Source organism: Salminus brasiliensis, chromosome 8 (genome assembly GCF_030463535.1).
Source record: "Salminus brasiliensis chromosome 8, fSalBra1.hap2, whole genome shotgun sequence".
NCBI lineage: Eukaryota > Metazoa > Chordata > Actinopteri > Characiformes > Bryconidae > Salminus > Salminus brasiliensis.
Window position 1 is genome coordinate 4,455,149 of NC_132885.1, and position 16,216 is coordinate 4,471,364.

The 16,216-nt window shown below is 40.8% G+C and overlaps 1 protein-coding gene across 1 annotated transcript in view; it reads left to right on the top strand.

Moving 5' to 3' along the window:
* Positions 1–16,216, top strand: part of ttn.2 (titin, tandem duplicate 2) — a 184,343-nt gene that overhangs the window by 77,463 nt on the left and 90,664 nt on the right. The window contains 1 exon segment of the mRNA XM_072684995.1: positions 15,449–15,493. Within this exon segment, the coding sequence (XP_072541096.1) occupies positions 15,449–15,493 (45 nt within the window).

Genomic DNA, 16,216 nt, shown 5'->3' on the forward strand with positions numbered 1-16,216 from the left:
TTTGGGGTTGATAATCCTTTAAAACAGTGCAGTTTAAGCATTGTCTTTAATATGTCATCTTTACATGTGAAGTAAAACCAAAATACGTGTAATTTTAAGTTTGTGTGGAGGAAAAGAAACCAGAGATACGAAAACCAACTGTTCCAGAACCACCAAAAGCCGTACCACCTAAACCTGAACCAGAACTGCCCACTGTGGTTCCTAAGGAGGTAGCCCCTCAAAAAGGTATTAATTAATACTGTCTATTGATAGTTATTTTTTTGTTCATATGTCTGTGTTGACCTGCCCTCTTATCTGCCACGCTCTTACCAAAGATCCACATTCTCACAGTGGCATTGTGTTGACTTGTTGTTGTCTTTAATGCATCGTCTTTACATGTGAATTAAAACCAAAATAAATGTCATTTGAAGTTCATGTGGAGGAAAAGAAACCAGAGGTACGAAAACCAACTGTGCCAGAACCACCAAAAGCAGTTCCAGCCAAACCTGAACCTAAAGTACCTGCTGTGGTTCCTAAGGAGATAGTCCCTGAAAAAGGTATTAGTCCATATAGTCTGTTGTCAGATTTTCTTTTGTGCATGTGTCTGTGTTGAGCTGACCTCTTATCTGCCACGCTCTTACTGAAAACATGATCTTACAGTGGCAATTTGTTGACTTCTTGTAGTCATCTTCTGTTTCTTGTACCTTACACTAATTTGGGTTGATAAGCTCTTAAAACAGTGCAATGTTATGCATTGTGTTTCATCTGAATATTCTTTCAAAGTACAAGAACCTTTCAAGAAACCAGAGGTCGCTACACACATATCTATAAAGAAGGATAAAGTGAAAGAAGCTGTTGTTCCTACCTTTAAACCAGAGAAGGTTTCTGAGAAGATACAGAGGACAGAGGACAAAGTGGACATACCAGAGGCTAAACCTGAGGTCAAGCCTGAACCTAAACCTAAGGTTAAGCCTGAGCCAAAACCTGAAGTCAAACCTAAACCTAAACCTGAGGTCAAGCCTGAACCTAAACCTGAGGTTAAGCCTGAGCCAAAACCTGAGGTTAAGCCTGAACCTAAACCTGAGGTTAAGCCTGAGCCAAAACCTGAGGTGAAACCTAAACCTGAGGTTAAGCCTGAACCTAAACCTGAGGTTAAGCCTGAGCTTAAACCTAAGGTCAAGCCTGAACCTAAACCTGAGGTTAAGCCTGAGCCAAAACCTGAGGTCAAACCTAAACCTGAGGTTAAGCCTGAACCTAGACCTGAGGTTAAGCCTGAACCTAAACCTGAAGTCAAGCCTGAACCTAAGCCTGAGGTTAAGCCTGAAGCAAAACCTGCACCTAAACTTGAGATTAAGACCAGGCCTAAACCTGAAATCAAAAAACCTGACATTAAGTCTGTGGAGGTTGAGACTGAATATAAACCTGAAGTCAGGCCTGAGCCAAAACCCAAAGTCAAGCCTGAGCCAAAACCCGAAGTCAGGCCTGAGCTGAAACCCGAAGTGAAGCCAGAACCCAGGCCTGCAGCAATGAGGAAAACTGAGTCACCTCCAGCTAAAGGTAGTGTCTGTATCTCAGTCTTACTCTCTTCTTCAGTTGATAAGCTGATCTTTCCTGAACATCTGAATGTTCATATGTTGTGTGCTGTGTGTTCGTCTAGCCTCCAGTCTGGAAGCATGTGTTCTGTCACTGTCTCTGTTTTAGTGTGTAGCATTTAAATGTAAATTAAAACCAAAATACGTGTCATTTTAAGTTCATGTGGTGGAAGAGATACGAAAACCAACTCCAGAACCACCTAAAGCAGTGCCACCTAAACCTGAACAAGTCACTGTGGCTCCTAAGGAGGTAGCCCCTCAGAAAGGTATTAGTTCATGTTCTCCTGTCACTCTGTGTTCTTCTGTGCATGTGTCTGTCCTGTACTGTCCTCTGTACTGTCTGCCACGCTCTTACTGAGAAACCACAAGAAAAACTTACAGTGGCATTTTGTTGATTTACTGTTGTTGTCTTATGTGTCTTGTATCTTGCTCTTATTTTGGGTTGAAAACTCTTTAAATGCATCTTAAGCTTTATTTTAAATTTGAATATTCTTTCAAAGTACAAGAACCTTCCAAGAAGCCGGAGGTCCCCACATATATACCTACGCAGAAAGAAGACACAGAAGACGCAGTTTCTCCTATGCTTAAACCAGAAGAAGAACCTCAGAAGAAAGACATCTTTACTTCTGCTCTTAAAAAAGAGGACACCATAGATATACAACCTAAGAAGAAGAAAGATGGACCTTCTCTTAAAAAAGAAGAGATCTTGCCTCAAAGGAAAGATGTACCTTTTAAGCCTAAACCCGAGAATAAGCCTGAGCTGAAACCTGAGGCAGAACGTGAGCCGAAACCTGATGTTAAGTTTGAGACTAAACCTGAAGTTACACCTGTAGTTGGGGTCAAACCTGAACATAAACCTGAGATTACATTGGGGCATAAACAGGTTATAATTGAGCCAAAGGAAGAGGTTAAATCTAAACCCAAACATGAAATTAAATTTGAGCCTATGCCTGAGGTTAAGCCTGAGCCAAAACCTAAGGTCAAACCAGAACCTAAACCTCACATTGAAGTTATACCTGAACCTAAACCTGAGGTCAAACCTGAACGTAAATCTGAGGTTATGGCTAAGCATAAACCTGAGGTCAAACCTGAACATAAACCTGAGGTGAGAATTGAACCTAAACCAGACATTAGGCCTGAGCCTAAAGCTGAAGTTAGATTTGAACCTAAACCAGAAATTAAACCTGAGCCTAGACCTGAAGTCAGATTTGAACCTAACCTTGACGTTAAGCCTGAGCCCACAACCGAGATTAGATTTGAACCTAAACCTGAAGTAAAGCCTGAGCTAAAACCTGAGGTCAAACTTGAACCTAAACCTAAGGTCAAACCTGAAGTTAAACCTAAGGTCAAACCTGAACTGAAACCTGAAGTTAAGTCCGAGCCTAAACCAGAGGTAAGATTTGAACCTAAACCTGAGGTAAAGCCTGAGCTGAAACCTGAGGTCAAATCTGAACTGAAACCTGAAGTTAAATCTGAGATCAAACCTGAAATTAAACCCCAGCCTAAACCTGAAGTTAAACCTGAAGTTAAGCCTGAGCCTAAACATGAGATCAAGCCAGAGCTGAAACATAAAGTTAAACCTGAAGTTAAGCCTGAGCCTAAATCTGAGATCAAGCCAGAGCTGAAACATAAAGTTAAACCTGAACCTAAACTTGATGTCAAACCTGTAGAGGACAAGGTGCTTAGAAAGAGGGATGTAGTTTCAGTTAAAAAGGAAGAAATGGAGGTAACACTTGTGCCGAGAATAGAGGAGGATGAAGACGTTCTGCAGAGCACAACAGGGTTTATCTTAGCTAAGGAAGAAGAGGCAACATCTCAGAGGCTGGAGATAACACTAACGTCTCTGGAAAGAGAAAAGGAAGGACATTTACACAAGGAAACAGAGCTTCTTAAAGCTTCACAGAAAGAAATGACCTCTCAAAAGATAGAGGTCACAGCTGTGGCTACCCTAGAACACAAGGAAGACCTATCTGAGGTGACCATTTTAACTTCTGAAAAAGACAAATCTCTGCTCCACAAAAAAGCAAAGGCTCCTGTACTTAAACCCAAAGTGAAGGAGGAGGTTCTAGGTAAAAAGAAAGGTAGTCTTCCTGTGAGGAAAGATGCTGTACCTCTTAAGAAAGACATTACTCTTAAACCTACAGCCGAAGACATTGGAGACGTTTCCCAAAAAGACGCTGTTACCTCTGCTAAAGGTACAATGGCAATAAACATTCACGAATGCCTTCAATATCTTTATTAGGGTTATGTCTTCTAGCGTAAATCTGTCTGTGTTTAGCGCTCAGTGTTGTGTCTGAGTCTGTGCCACTCTTTCATTGTTTTTTCTTCACACCATCTTATATTCTTTCACTCGCTAGAGTGACTTCTTATGTGTGCAAAAGTCTATATCTGTAAGAATGTCTTATGCACAGTTCTTCAAACTGCACCTAATAGACGTGTAAATGTTTTAAGCTCTTATGGAGCCACCAAAGGATGAGCTGCCAAGAAAACTGGATGAAAGAATTGTCCCTCCAAAGGAGGATGTACAAGCCAAAGGTACAATATAGCCATCTTCATTTTCTTCCATAACCTCTTTCAGTTTGCCTCTTTGTTTTTTTTTTTTTTGCATTGTTTGAAAAGACTTTGTCAAAACCACAAGTTCTACCTGAGACAATCACTAACTGACATTTCTAAATGTTAAAATTAGCCATGCTGCATGACTGATGGTATAACTGTGTTACATATTCTCATATATACAAGTAGGAACCAGGAGCAGCTTTCACACCTGAAGATTTCACTGTAGATTTTTACGATGTCTTACCTGACCTCCATAAACTCATAAAAGTCTTAATCTTAGAATCCTGAGCAAAATGATGACATGCAGTAGATATCTTTTGTGGTTTGCTACTAGCAAGACTCAGATAAAATGACTCTATGCCTCTGACAATCCTCTTATTTTCTTCTTATGATGCACATTCTTGCAAACATCTCAGAACTTCCAGAATCGTCAATCCTCAAGAGTGTAGCACACGTTAAATCTTCTCTGATTTCAGAGAAAGTAACATGTGCACAACCCATGATGGAAACGATTTCTTACGAAGAAGAGTCTGCACGCCCTGAAGATATGCGACACACAGATACGCCTTGTGAGAAAGTACACCTTTCAGACACCAAGCTACCAAAAACTTCCAAACAAGATCTTTCTGAGAAGTCAGATATTCAAACAGTAGCAAAACACAGTGATTATGCTGAAGAGCAGATATCATTGGATGAAATCAGAGGATTTAAACATGGCGTGGCCAGAGTTAAACGAATAACACAGATGGATGAAGACATTTCTTCTAGACAACCTGTGGTCATACCTGAACCTGACATTGAAGTTATGCCTGAGCCTAAAGCTAGCGTCAAACCTGAACCTAAACCTAAGGTCACCCCTGAACCTGAGGTCAAACCTGAACCTATAATTGAAGTTATGCCTGAATCTAAACCTAAGGTCAAACCTGAACCTAAATCTAAGGTCAAACCTGAACCTGAGGTCAAACCTGAACCTAGAATTGAAGTTATGCCTGAGCCTAAACCTAAGGTCAAACCTGAACCTAAATCTAAGGTCAAACCTGAACCTGAGGTCAAACCTGAACGTAAAATTGAAGTTCTGCCTGAGCCTAAACCTAAGGTCAAACCTGAACCTAAATCTAGGGTCAAATCTGAACCTAAATCTAAGGTCAAACCTGAACCTGAGGTCAAACCTGAACCTATAATTGAAGTTATGCCTGAGTCTAAACCTACGGTCAAACCTGAACCTAAATCTAAGGTCAAACCTGAACCTGAGGTCAAACCTGAACCCAAAATTGAAGTTATGCCTGAGCCTAAACCTAGAGTCAAACCTGAACCTAAATCTAAGGTCACATCTGAACCTGATGTCAAACCTGAACCTGAATATGAAGTTATGCCTGAGCCTAAACCTAGGGTCAAACCTGAACCTAAAATTGAAGTTATGCCTGAGCCTAAACCTAGAGTCACACCTGAACCTAAGGTCAAACCTGAACTTAAAATTGAAGTTATGCCTGAGCCTAAACCTAAGGTCAAACCTGAACCTAAATCTAAGGTCACACCTGAACCTGATGTCAAACCTGAACCTGAATATGAAGTTATGCCTGGGCCTAAACCTAGGGTCAAATCTGAACCTAAAATTGAAGTTATGCCTGAGCCTAAACCTAGAGTCAAACCTGAACCTAAATCTAAGGTCAAACCTGAACCTGAGGTCAAACCTGAACCTAAAATTGAAGTTATGCCTGAGCCTAAACCTAGAGTCACACCTGAACCTAAGGTCAAACCTGAACTTAAAATTGAAGTTATGCCTGAGCCTAAACCTAAGGTCAAACCTGAACCTAAATCTAAGGTCACACCTGAACCTGAATATGAAGTTATGCCTGGGCCTAAACCTAGGGTCAAATCTGAACCTAAAATTGAAGTTATGCCTGAGCCTAAACCTAGAGTCAAACCTGAACCTAAATCTAAGGTCAAACCTGAACCTGAGGTCAAACCTGAACCCAAAATTGAAGTTATGCCTGAGCCTAAACCTAGAGTCAAACCTGAACCTAAATCTAAGGTCACATCTGAACCTGATGTCAAACCTGAACCTGAATATGAAGTTATGCCTGAGCCTAAACCTAGGGTCAAACCTGAACCTAAAATTGAAGTTATGCCTGAGCCTAAACCTAGAGTCAAACCTGAACCTAAATCTAAGGTCACACCTGAACCTAAGGTCAAACCTGAACTTAAAATTGAAGTTATGCCTGAGCCTAAACCTAAGGTCAAACCTGAACCTAAATCTAAGGTCACACCTGAACCTGATGTCAAACCTGAACTTGAATATGAAGTTATGCCTGGGCCTAAACCTAGGGTCAAATCTGAACCTAAAATTGAAGTTATGCCTGAGCCTAAACCTAAGGTAACACCTGAACCTAAACCTAGGGTCAAACCTGAGCCAAAAACTGAGGTTAAGCTTAAAACTAAACCTGAGATCAAACTTGAACATATACCTGACATTGAACCTGAGCCCAAACTTGAGGTCCAACATGAACCTAAATCTGAAATTGAACTTGAGCCCAAACCCAAAGTACAGCTTGAACCTAAACCAGAAGTTAAGCCTGAGCCTAAACCTAAGGTCAAACCTGAACCTAAACCTGAGGTCAAACCGGAACCTAAAATTGAAGTTATGCCCGAGCCTAAACATGAGGTCAAACCTGAACATACACCTGAAGTAGAATTTGAGCCTAAACCTGAAGTTATGCCTGAGCCTAAACCTAAGATGAAACCTCAACATAAACCTATGGCCAAGCCTGAACCTAAAATGGAAGTTAAGCCTGAGCCTAAACCTAAAGTCAAACCTAAACTTAAACCTGAGGTAAAGCCTGAGCCAAAAGCTGAGGTCAAGCTTAAAACTAAACCTGAGGTTAAACTTGAACATATACTTGAGGTTGAACCTGAGATCAAATTTGAACCTAAACCTGAAGTTAAGCCTAAGCTCAAACCTGAGGTCAAATTTGAGCCTAAACCTGAAGTTGAGCCTGAGCTGAAATCTAAGGTCAAGCTTAAAACTAAACCTGAGGTCACACCTGAACATATTCCTGAAGTTCAATCTGAGTCCAAACCTGAGGTCAGATTTGAACCTAAACCTGAAATAAAGCCAGAGCTGAAACCTGTGGTAAAATTAAAATCTAAACCTGAGGTAAAGCCTGAACCAAAAGCTGAAGTCAAGCTTAAAACTAAACCTGAGGTTAAACTTGAACATATACTTGAGGTTGAACCTGAGATCAAATTTGAACCTAAACCTGAAGTTAAGCCTAAGCTTAAACCTGAGGTCAAATTTGAGCCTAAACCTGAAGTTGAGCCTGAGCTGAAATCTGAGGTCAAGCTTAAAACTAGACCTGAGGTTAAACTTGAACATATACCTGAAGTTCAATCTGAGCCCAAACATGAGGTCAGATTTGAACCTAAACCTGAAGTAAAGCCAGAGCTGAAACCTGTGGTAAAATTAAAATCTAAACCTGAGGTAAAGCCTGAACCAAAAGCTGAAGTCAAGCTTAAAACTAAACCTGAGGTTAAACTTGAACATATACTTGAGGTTGAACCTGAGATCAAATTTGAACCTAAACCTGAAGTTAAGCCTAAGCTTAAACCTGAGGTCAAATTTGAGCCTAAACCTGAAGTTGAGCCTGAGCTGAAATCTGAGGTCAAGCTTAAAACTAAACCTGAGGTTAAACTTGAACATATACCTGAAGTTCAATCTGAGCCCAAACATGAGGTCAGATTTGAACCTAAACCTGAAGTAAAGCCAGAGCTGAAACCTGTGGTAAAAATAAAATCTAAACCTGAGGTAAAGCCTGAACCAAAAGCTGAAGTCAAGCTTAAAACTAAACCTGAGATCAAATTTGAGCCTAAACCTGAGGTCACCTTTGAATCTACACCCGAAATAAAGCCTGATCTGGAACCTGAGATGAAATTTAAACTTAAACCTGAAGTAAAGCCTAAAATGAAAGCTGAGGTCAAATTTGAATCTGAACCTGAAGTAAAGCCCGAGCTAAAACCTGAGGTCAAACCTAAACGTATACCTGAGGTTGAACCCGAAGTCAGATTTCAACCTAAACCTAAAGTTAAGCCTGAGCTGAAACCTGAGGTCAAATTTGAGCCTAAACCTGAACTTGAGCCTGAGACAAAACCTAAGGTTAAGCCTGAGCTGAAACCTGTGGTCAAATTGGAGCCTAAACCTGAAGTTGAGCTTGAGCCGAAACCTAAAGTTAAGCCTGAGCTGAAACCTGAGGTCAAATTTGAGCCTAAACCTAAAGTTGAGCCTGAGGCAAAATCTAAAGTTAAGCCTGAGCTGAAACCTGAGGTCAAATTTGAGCCTAAACCTGAAGTTGAGCCTGAGCCAAAACTTAAAGTAAAGCCCAAGCTGAAACCTAAGGTCAAATTTGAGCCTAAACCTGAACTAAAGCCCAAGCTGAAACCTGAGGTCAAACCTGAATGTATACCTGAGGTTGAACCCGAGGTCAAATTTGAAGCTAAACCTGAAGTTGAAGCTGAGCCCAAACCCGAGGTCAGATTTCAACCTAAACCTAAAGTTAAGCATGAGCTGAAACCTGAGGTCGAATTTGAGCCTAAACCTGAAGTTGAGCTTGATCCGAAACCTAAAGTCAAGCCTGAGCTGAAACATGAGGTCAAATTTGAGCCTAAACCTGAAGTTGAGCCTGAGCTAAAACCTAAAATAAAGCTTGAGCTGAAACCTGAGGTCAAACCTGAACGTATACCTGAGGTTGAACCCGAGATCAAATTTGAAGCTAAACCTGAAGTTGAAGCTGAGCCCAAACCCGAGGTCAAATTTCAACCTAAACCTAAAGTTAAGCCTGAGCTAAAACCTGGGGTCAAATTTGAATCTAAACCTGAAGTTGAGCCTGAGCTGAAACCTAAAGTAAAGCTTGGGCTGAAACCTGAGGTCAAATTTGAGCCTAAACCTGAAGTTGAGCCTGAGCCAAAACCTAAAGTAAAGCCCAAGCTGAAACATGAGGTCAAATTTGAGCCAAAACCTGAAGTAAAGCCTGAGCTGAAACCTGAGGTCAAACCTGAACGTATACCTGAGGTTGAACCCGAGGAACCTAAAACTGAAATTGAAGCTGAGCCCAAACCCGAGGTCAGATTTCAACCTAAACCTAAAGTTAAGCCTGAGCCGAAACCTGAGGTCAAATTTGAGCCTAAACCTGAAGTTGAGCTTGATCCAAAACCTAAAGTTAAGCCTGAGCTGAAACATGAGGTCATATTTGAGCCTAAACCTGAAGTTGAGCCTGAGCTAAAACCTAAAATAAAGCTTGAGCTGAAACCTGAGGTCATTTTTGAGCCTAAACCTGAACTAAAGCCCGAGCTGAAACCTGAGGTCAAACCTGAACGTATACCTGAGGTTGAACCCGAGGTCAAATTTGAAGCTAAACCTGAAGTTGAAGCTGAGCCCAAACCCGAGGTCAGATTTCAACCTAAACCTAAAGTTAAGCCTGAGCTGAAACCTGAGGTCAAATTTGAGCCAAAACCAGAAGTTGAGCTTGATCCGAAACCTAAAATAAAGCTTGAGCTGAAACCTGAGGTCATATTTGAGCCTAAACCTGAAGTAAAGCCCGAGCTGAAACCTGAGGTCAAACCTGAACGTATACCTGAGGTTGAACCCGAGGTCAAATTTGAAGCCAAACCTAAAGTTAAGCCTGAGCTAAAACCTGAGGTCAAATTTGAATCTAAACCTGAAGTTGAGCCTGAGCTGAAACCTAAAGTAAAGCTCGAGCTGAAACCTGAGGTCATATTTGAGCCTAAACCTGAAGTTGAGCCTGAGCCAAAACCTAAAGTTAAGCCTGAGCTGAAACCTGAGGTCAAATTTGAGCCTAAACCTGAAGTTGAGCTTGATCCAAAACCTAAAGTTAAGCCTGAGCTGAAACATGAGGTCATATTTGAGCCTAAACCTGAAGTTGAGCCTGAGCTAAAACCTAAAATAAAGCTTGAGCTGAAACCTGAGGTCATTTTTGAGCCTAAACCTGAACTAAAGCCCGAGCTGAAACCTGAGGTCAAACCTGAACGTATACCTGAGGTTGAACCCGAGGTCAAATTTGAAGCTAAACCTGAAGTTGAAGCTGAGCCCAAACCCGAGGTCAGATTTCAACCTAAACCTAAAGTTAAGCCTGAGCTGAAACCTGAGGTCAAATTTGAGCCAAAACCAGAAGTTGAGCTTGATCCGAAACCTAAAATAAAGCTTGAGCTGAAACCTGAGGTCATATTTGAGCCTAAACCTGAAGTAAAGCCCGAGCTGAAACCTGAGGTCAAACCTGAACGTATACCTGAGGTTGAACCCGAGGTCAAATTTGAAGCCAAACCTAAAGTTAAGCCTGAGCTAAAACCTGAGGTCAAATTTGAATCTAAACCTGAAGTTGAGCCTGAGCTGAAACCTAAAGTAAAGCTCGAGCTGAAACCTGAGGCCATATTTGAGCCTAAACCTGAAGTTGAGCCTGAGCCAAAACCTAAAGTTAAGCCTGAGCTGAAACCTGAGGTCAAATTTGAGCCTAAACCTGAAGTTGAGCTTGAGCCAAAACCTAAAGTTAAGCCTGAGCTGAAACATGAGGTCAAATTTGAGCCTAAACCTGAAGTTGAGCCTGAGCCAAAACTTAAAGTAAAGCCCGAGCTGAAACCTGAGGTCAAACCTGAACGTATACCTGAGGTTGAACCCGAGGTCAAATTTGAACCTAAAGCTGAAATTGAAGCTGAGCCCAAACCCGAGGTCAGATTTCAACTTAAACCTAAAGTTAAGCCTGAGCTGAAACCTGAGGTCAAATTTGAGCCTAAACCTGAAGTTAAGCCTGAACCGAAACCTACAGTAAAGCCAGAGCTGAAACCTGAGGTCAAATCTGAATCTAAACCTGAAGTAAAGCCCAAGCTCAAACCTAAAGTAAAGCCTGAGCTGAAACTCAAGGTCAAATTTGAAGCTAAACCTGAAGTTGAAGCTGAGCCCAAACCCGAGGTCAGATTTCAACCTAAACCTAAAGTTAAGCCTGAGTTGAAACCTGAGGTCAAATTTGAGTCTAAACCTGAAGTTGAGCCTGAAATGAAACCTGAGGTCAAACTTGAGCCTAAACCTGAAGTTAAGCCTGAGCTAAAACCTGAGGTCAAATTTAAGCCGAAACCTGAAGTTGAGCCTGAGCCTAAACCTGAAGTAATAGACCAGTGGACCACTGGAACAGTGTTAGAAAGAACAATAGAAGAAAGTTTAGCAAAGCACAGATCATCTGAGGAAGAACCTGTCGTAAAGAAAGTAGAGCCGGCAACCGATATCCAAGAACTTCTAACAGAAGAAGAACCTTACCCAAAACCTGCAGATAGTAGCACAACCACAAGAGTTCAGAAGAGAAAAATCATCCCTCCTAAAGATAATTTACAGAAAGATGAGGAACAAACAGCAGAGAATGTTCCAAGCATTACTCAACTTACCCTTATAAAGAAAATAGAAACAGCGGAGGAACCCGGAAGGGAGCAGGACTTTCAAAAGATTACTGTCCCAGTGAAAGAAACAGGCCATGAGAGAATGGAGCCTAAATCAAAGAGGATCATAGAGTCTTCAGTTGTGGTCAGTTGTGAACATCCTGAAATCATCTCCATCCAAACTGAGAAGCTTTCTAAGAAAGATATTCATTCTGGTTCTCCTGAAAAGGATCTTGCAGTCGCCCCAAAAAGAGAGAGTCCATCAACAGAGAAGAAAGCTGTAGTGTTAACAGAATCTTTAGAATTGGGTTCAGTAACTAGAGACATGCAAGAATCAGGCAAGGTCAACTTTTTAGGCATCAGACATGACAAGCCTGGTCTAACAGGCAAGTCAGTAGATCAAAAGGTTCTGCCCGGTTTGACCAATATTTTAGCCATTGATGCAAGACAGGATATCCCTCTAAAAGAAGGGATTCTGTCCCTTGGACCACTCCAAGAGATTACCAAAACGAGTCCTGACGTCTCTGCAGAAAAGCTGCAGGACTCAAAAGAAACAATTCCAAAACAGAAGCTTTGGCAGATAGAAACTGAGCTACCGGTATCCCAGGAATGTGTTTTATCCCCAGGTCAGGATACCAGTGAAACCATTAAACCGAACAATGTTGTTCAGCAGTCTATTCCACAAGAGGAAGATCAAATATCTCTAGAAGAGGTCATTCCTCCTCAAATCTTTAAACTAGACCAGAAGCCAAAAATTATTGAAGACAAGTTAGATCATATTCAAGAAATAGGAAGGAAGAAGGAAGTGCCTGCAAAAACAGCACTAAGCACTCCTCTGAGAAAGAGTGTTTCACCAGGAGACAAATCGGTTTCTCCTCAAAAGGACAGTCTTTTTACCAAATTAGAGAAATCGACCGATCTTCAAGAGAAGCATATCTCAGAGAAACGAGCGATTTCCACTCCAGAAGCATCTACTAGTGAGATTCATTGCTATGAGCTGAATACATATGCTGAGATAGTTCCAGAACAATCAGATCTCACTAAAATAAGACATCAAACAATGCTTGCAGAAGACCGTCCTCTAACGCCTATCGAACAGGTTGCGCATAAGAAGTCTTCACATTCTGCAAAAGATATGAAAGAGAGAGACGGCCATGGTCCAGAAGTATCATTATCCTTACAAGCAGACCAAGAAGGGATTTTACAGGTACAGCTTCAAGACGTGTCAAAGGACACTGACATACTCTCAGTTTCTGATCAGAAGACAGGGCTCTTACCACGTTTCAAGGAAGTCGGGATCATACCGGTCGATGCTTCCAGCATTACTGAGGAAATGGAAACGAGCAAAGAACATATGAAATTTAGAGGACCACTACAGGAAGAAACGGTTCCTGGACAGATTCCTGAAGCTCTTCTGAAATCCCAAAGTAAAAACATTATAGAAGATTCTTCAACTAAACCCTGGACACCACTTGAGACGCCAGAGGAGGCTTCCGAAGATGCCAAATTCGGAATACCAGAACTCGCTCAACACAAGGAAAGATCTGATTATGAGGAAACCTCTTTGAACAGAAGAGAAATCCCTTATACAGTGAAGCAGAAAGATCTGATACAAGAACATGAAACTACTCTTCCAATAGCACCAACTTTGAGAGGTATTTGAAATACGATCTTGCGTCCTCTTTGTATCGAGCACTCTTATAACAACTCTTGCGCATTCTTAACACCACGCAGCAACTTTGGGTGTCAGGCCCACCTCTTGTTTGTCTCACTTCGTCCTGTACTCAGCAGTGCAGAGTGAACCACCATGGTCAATACACTTGCTTGAACGCACCTTTTATGTCAGGGTCCACTTATTCCACTTCAATATGAAACAAACCACTTTCTGAGTTCAAACGCCACAAATCGTGCACCCCCCCACCTCCATTCTTTCATTATCTGTATTTAGGAGTGTGTGTTTGTGTGTGTGCAGTCACTGTTTTGTGTACAATTCCATGTACATGCCACCCAAGGGATTCACAAAGTAATACTGTAAAGCAAGTGCAGTTTGTAACATTATTCCATATGTATTTTTAAGTGCCTGCACCTGAGAAGAAAGCTCCACCAGAAAAGGAACCTGCTCCTTTGAAACGGGAGGAAGTTGCTCCCAAAGGTACAAACTTCCCATGAACAAAAAATCTCTCTCTCTGAAATGCTTGGTGTGTTTCTGTGCATTGTGTTTGTATTCTACGTCGCTTCCTTTATCTGCTGTTTCTGAACCCTCTTCTCAAATCTATGTCTTTATAACCTGGGCATACTTTTCTACAGTTGAAAAGAAACCGTCTCCGGAACCTGCAGTTTTACCTCAAGCAAAGAAAGAGGCTCCAGCTGGAGGTACTTCTATGTTTGCTGTTTTGCATCAACTCTTACATTGTGTCGTCTTTTACTACCTACTGTCTGTCGCTGTTGGTTCACCCTATAAGGGATGTTGTCCCACACTGTCTTAAGTGTGTCCTTCCATGTGTGATGATTTTTACTCTTGTGTATGTTTGTATGTTGTATGTCCTACAGCATATCTCTGATATGGCAATGCTTACTCAACCTCTACTAATAAGGTCTTAATGAGGTCCTTGACCCCTTAAACAGCCTATGGTCCGCAGTGGGCCGAAAGTGTTATAACAAACATACACCTTCAATACATATGTGTAATAAGCCATTGTTGAGTGTTAAGGGGATAACCTCATCACCTTTCTCAACTTTGACTGGCCCACAGTTGAAAGAAAAGCATCACCAGTGCCTGCAGTTGTGCCACAAGAAAAGAAAATGCCTCCTGCTGAAGGTACTTCTTTGTTTAATGGTTTAAAAAATCCTCTTCAATATTTGTGTCTGATTTATGTGAAGCTTCATCTGCGGTGCTTCTTTTATGTCTTGTCGTATTTTGTATTTTAGTACTAATCTAAATGTCTCTTGTTTTAAACAACTGTCTGGTGTTTGGTTTGTGTGTTTGTCTCGAGGACATATGTTCTTATTACTTCCCTGTCCATCATATAACATACAATTCCAAATGCCTACAGCTGAGTACGCTGCAACTCCAGAAGCAAAACAAGAGACACTAATTCAGACATGTCGTCTTGCCCAAGGTACTTTTAGTCTACTTTTATTTAGTCTAGGGAATCTTATCATTCCTAAATGGAATGGCTCTTAATAGTCTATATATATATATATATTGTAATTATTCAGTCTCTATAATTATCTACACACTATCTTTTAAATTCAAGAGGACCAAGTGAGACTGAAGACTGAAGACAAATCTAAGATTAAGACCAAGGGAGAGAAGATCATTGCCACACAAGGTAGCAGCATAAACAGAAGACTAAATCACCACTGGATTTACTTCCAGAAGAACTTTCTTAAACTTGACTCTTGAAAATCTTATGAACAGCCTATGACATTTCTTTAAAATTATTTTAAAGTACCTGCACCACAAGAACCTTGTGTACCAAAGGCAGATGCTAAAGAAGAAATGATACCTCTTGACCAGCCAGTTGAAGGTACTTCGTCAGTTCAAATGCAATATATATTCATATTTTATCCTCTTATGTGTTTAAAAAAAGGTAAGTAACTCTTAAGCTCTGTCACATCACAGTCCTATCATAAATGACATTTTTCTGGTGAAATATATATTTCAACATGCTAATGAAATATAGAAACTCACTAATTTACATGGCATGGATTGACTTTTTATGTTCACATGTTGGTATGCTAAAATACTGACCAAGTGTAAAGCTTTTTTAGTGTACGATACTTTTCTGCATTAACAACAACACTTTTGCTCCATGCTTTACCAAAAAAAATGTTAATGATACATTAAGTTAATTACTTATCATTATTTGACTATTTTTTTTAATCAGATGGTGAAAAGGGACCTGTTGCTGCACCTGGACCCGTGAAGAAAGGTATGGTCATTCTATAAAAATGGCTGCTACAGTCAGTGTTTTAATAAATGAAACAGATACAGTACGTCTCTGAATCTGTGATCTGAATCTGTGGTATCATGCATCTTCAAGGGAATTTCTTTAGATGGTTAATGTGTTGTCACTGTGGATTTTGTATTGTGTTGTACTGTTGTGTTCTGTCGTTCTATGTCCTGTTAGTCCAAATCTATGTTGTTTTCCATGTCCTTTCATATCTGGACAGTGTACCAGTATGTTCGGTGTGTTGTGTTTTGACTGTATGTATGTATTGTTGTTCGCTGTGTAATGTGATAAATTTCCAAATCTAAAGGGAGAATTCTTAGAAAGGAGGAGGAAGAGAAGCTAGAAATTCCGACTTTAAAGAAAGTTACAAGGATATCTAAAGGCACAGAAGAAGAGCAAGAAACGGTCACATTGAAGAAGGTTCACAAGCCATCGCCGGAACAGTATGAAGAAAGCAAAACGGTCTATGCTGAAGCGGTCAGTGAGGTTTTAATCACTGAAAGTTTTGAGGCTGAAAGGTATTTTGAGAAATATGAAAGAATCAAAAGACCAGAGGCAGAAAAACTGGAAAAAGACAAAAAGAAGCCAGTTGAGCAGATTGAGCCAGAAAAAGAAGAAGTAAAACCAGAGGAAAAGGTGGAAGATAAGCCTGACATAAAGAAAGTGGCAAAGATTCCAAAGCAGGCTACACCAGAGGAACCT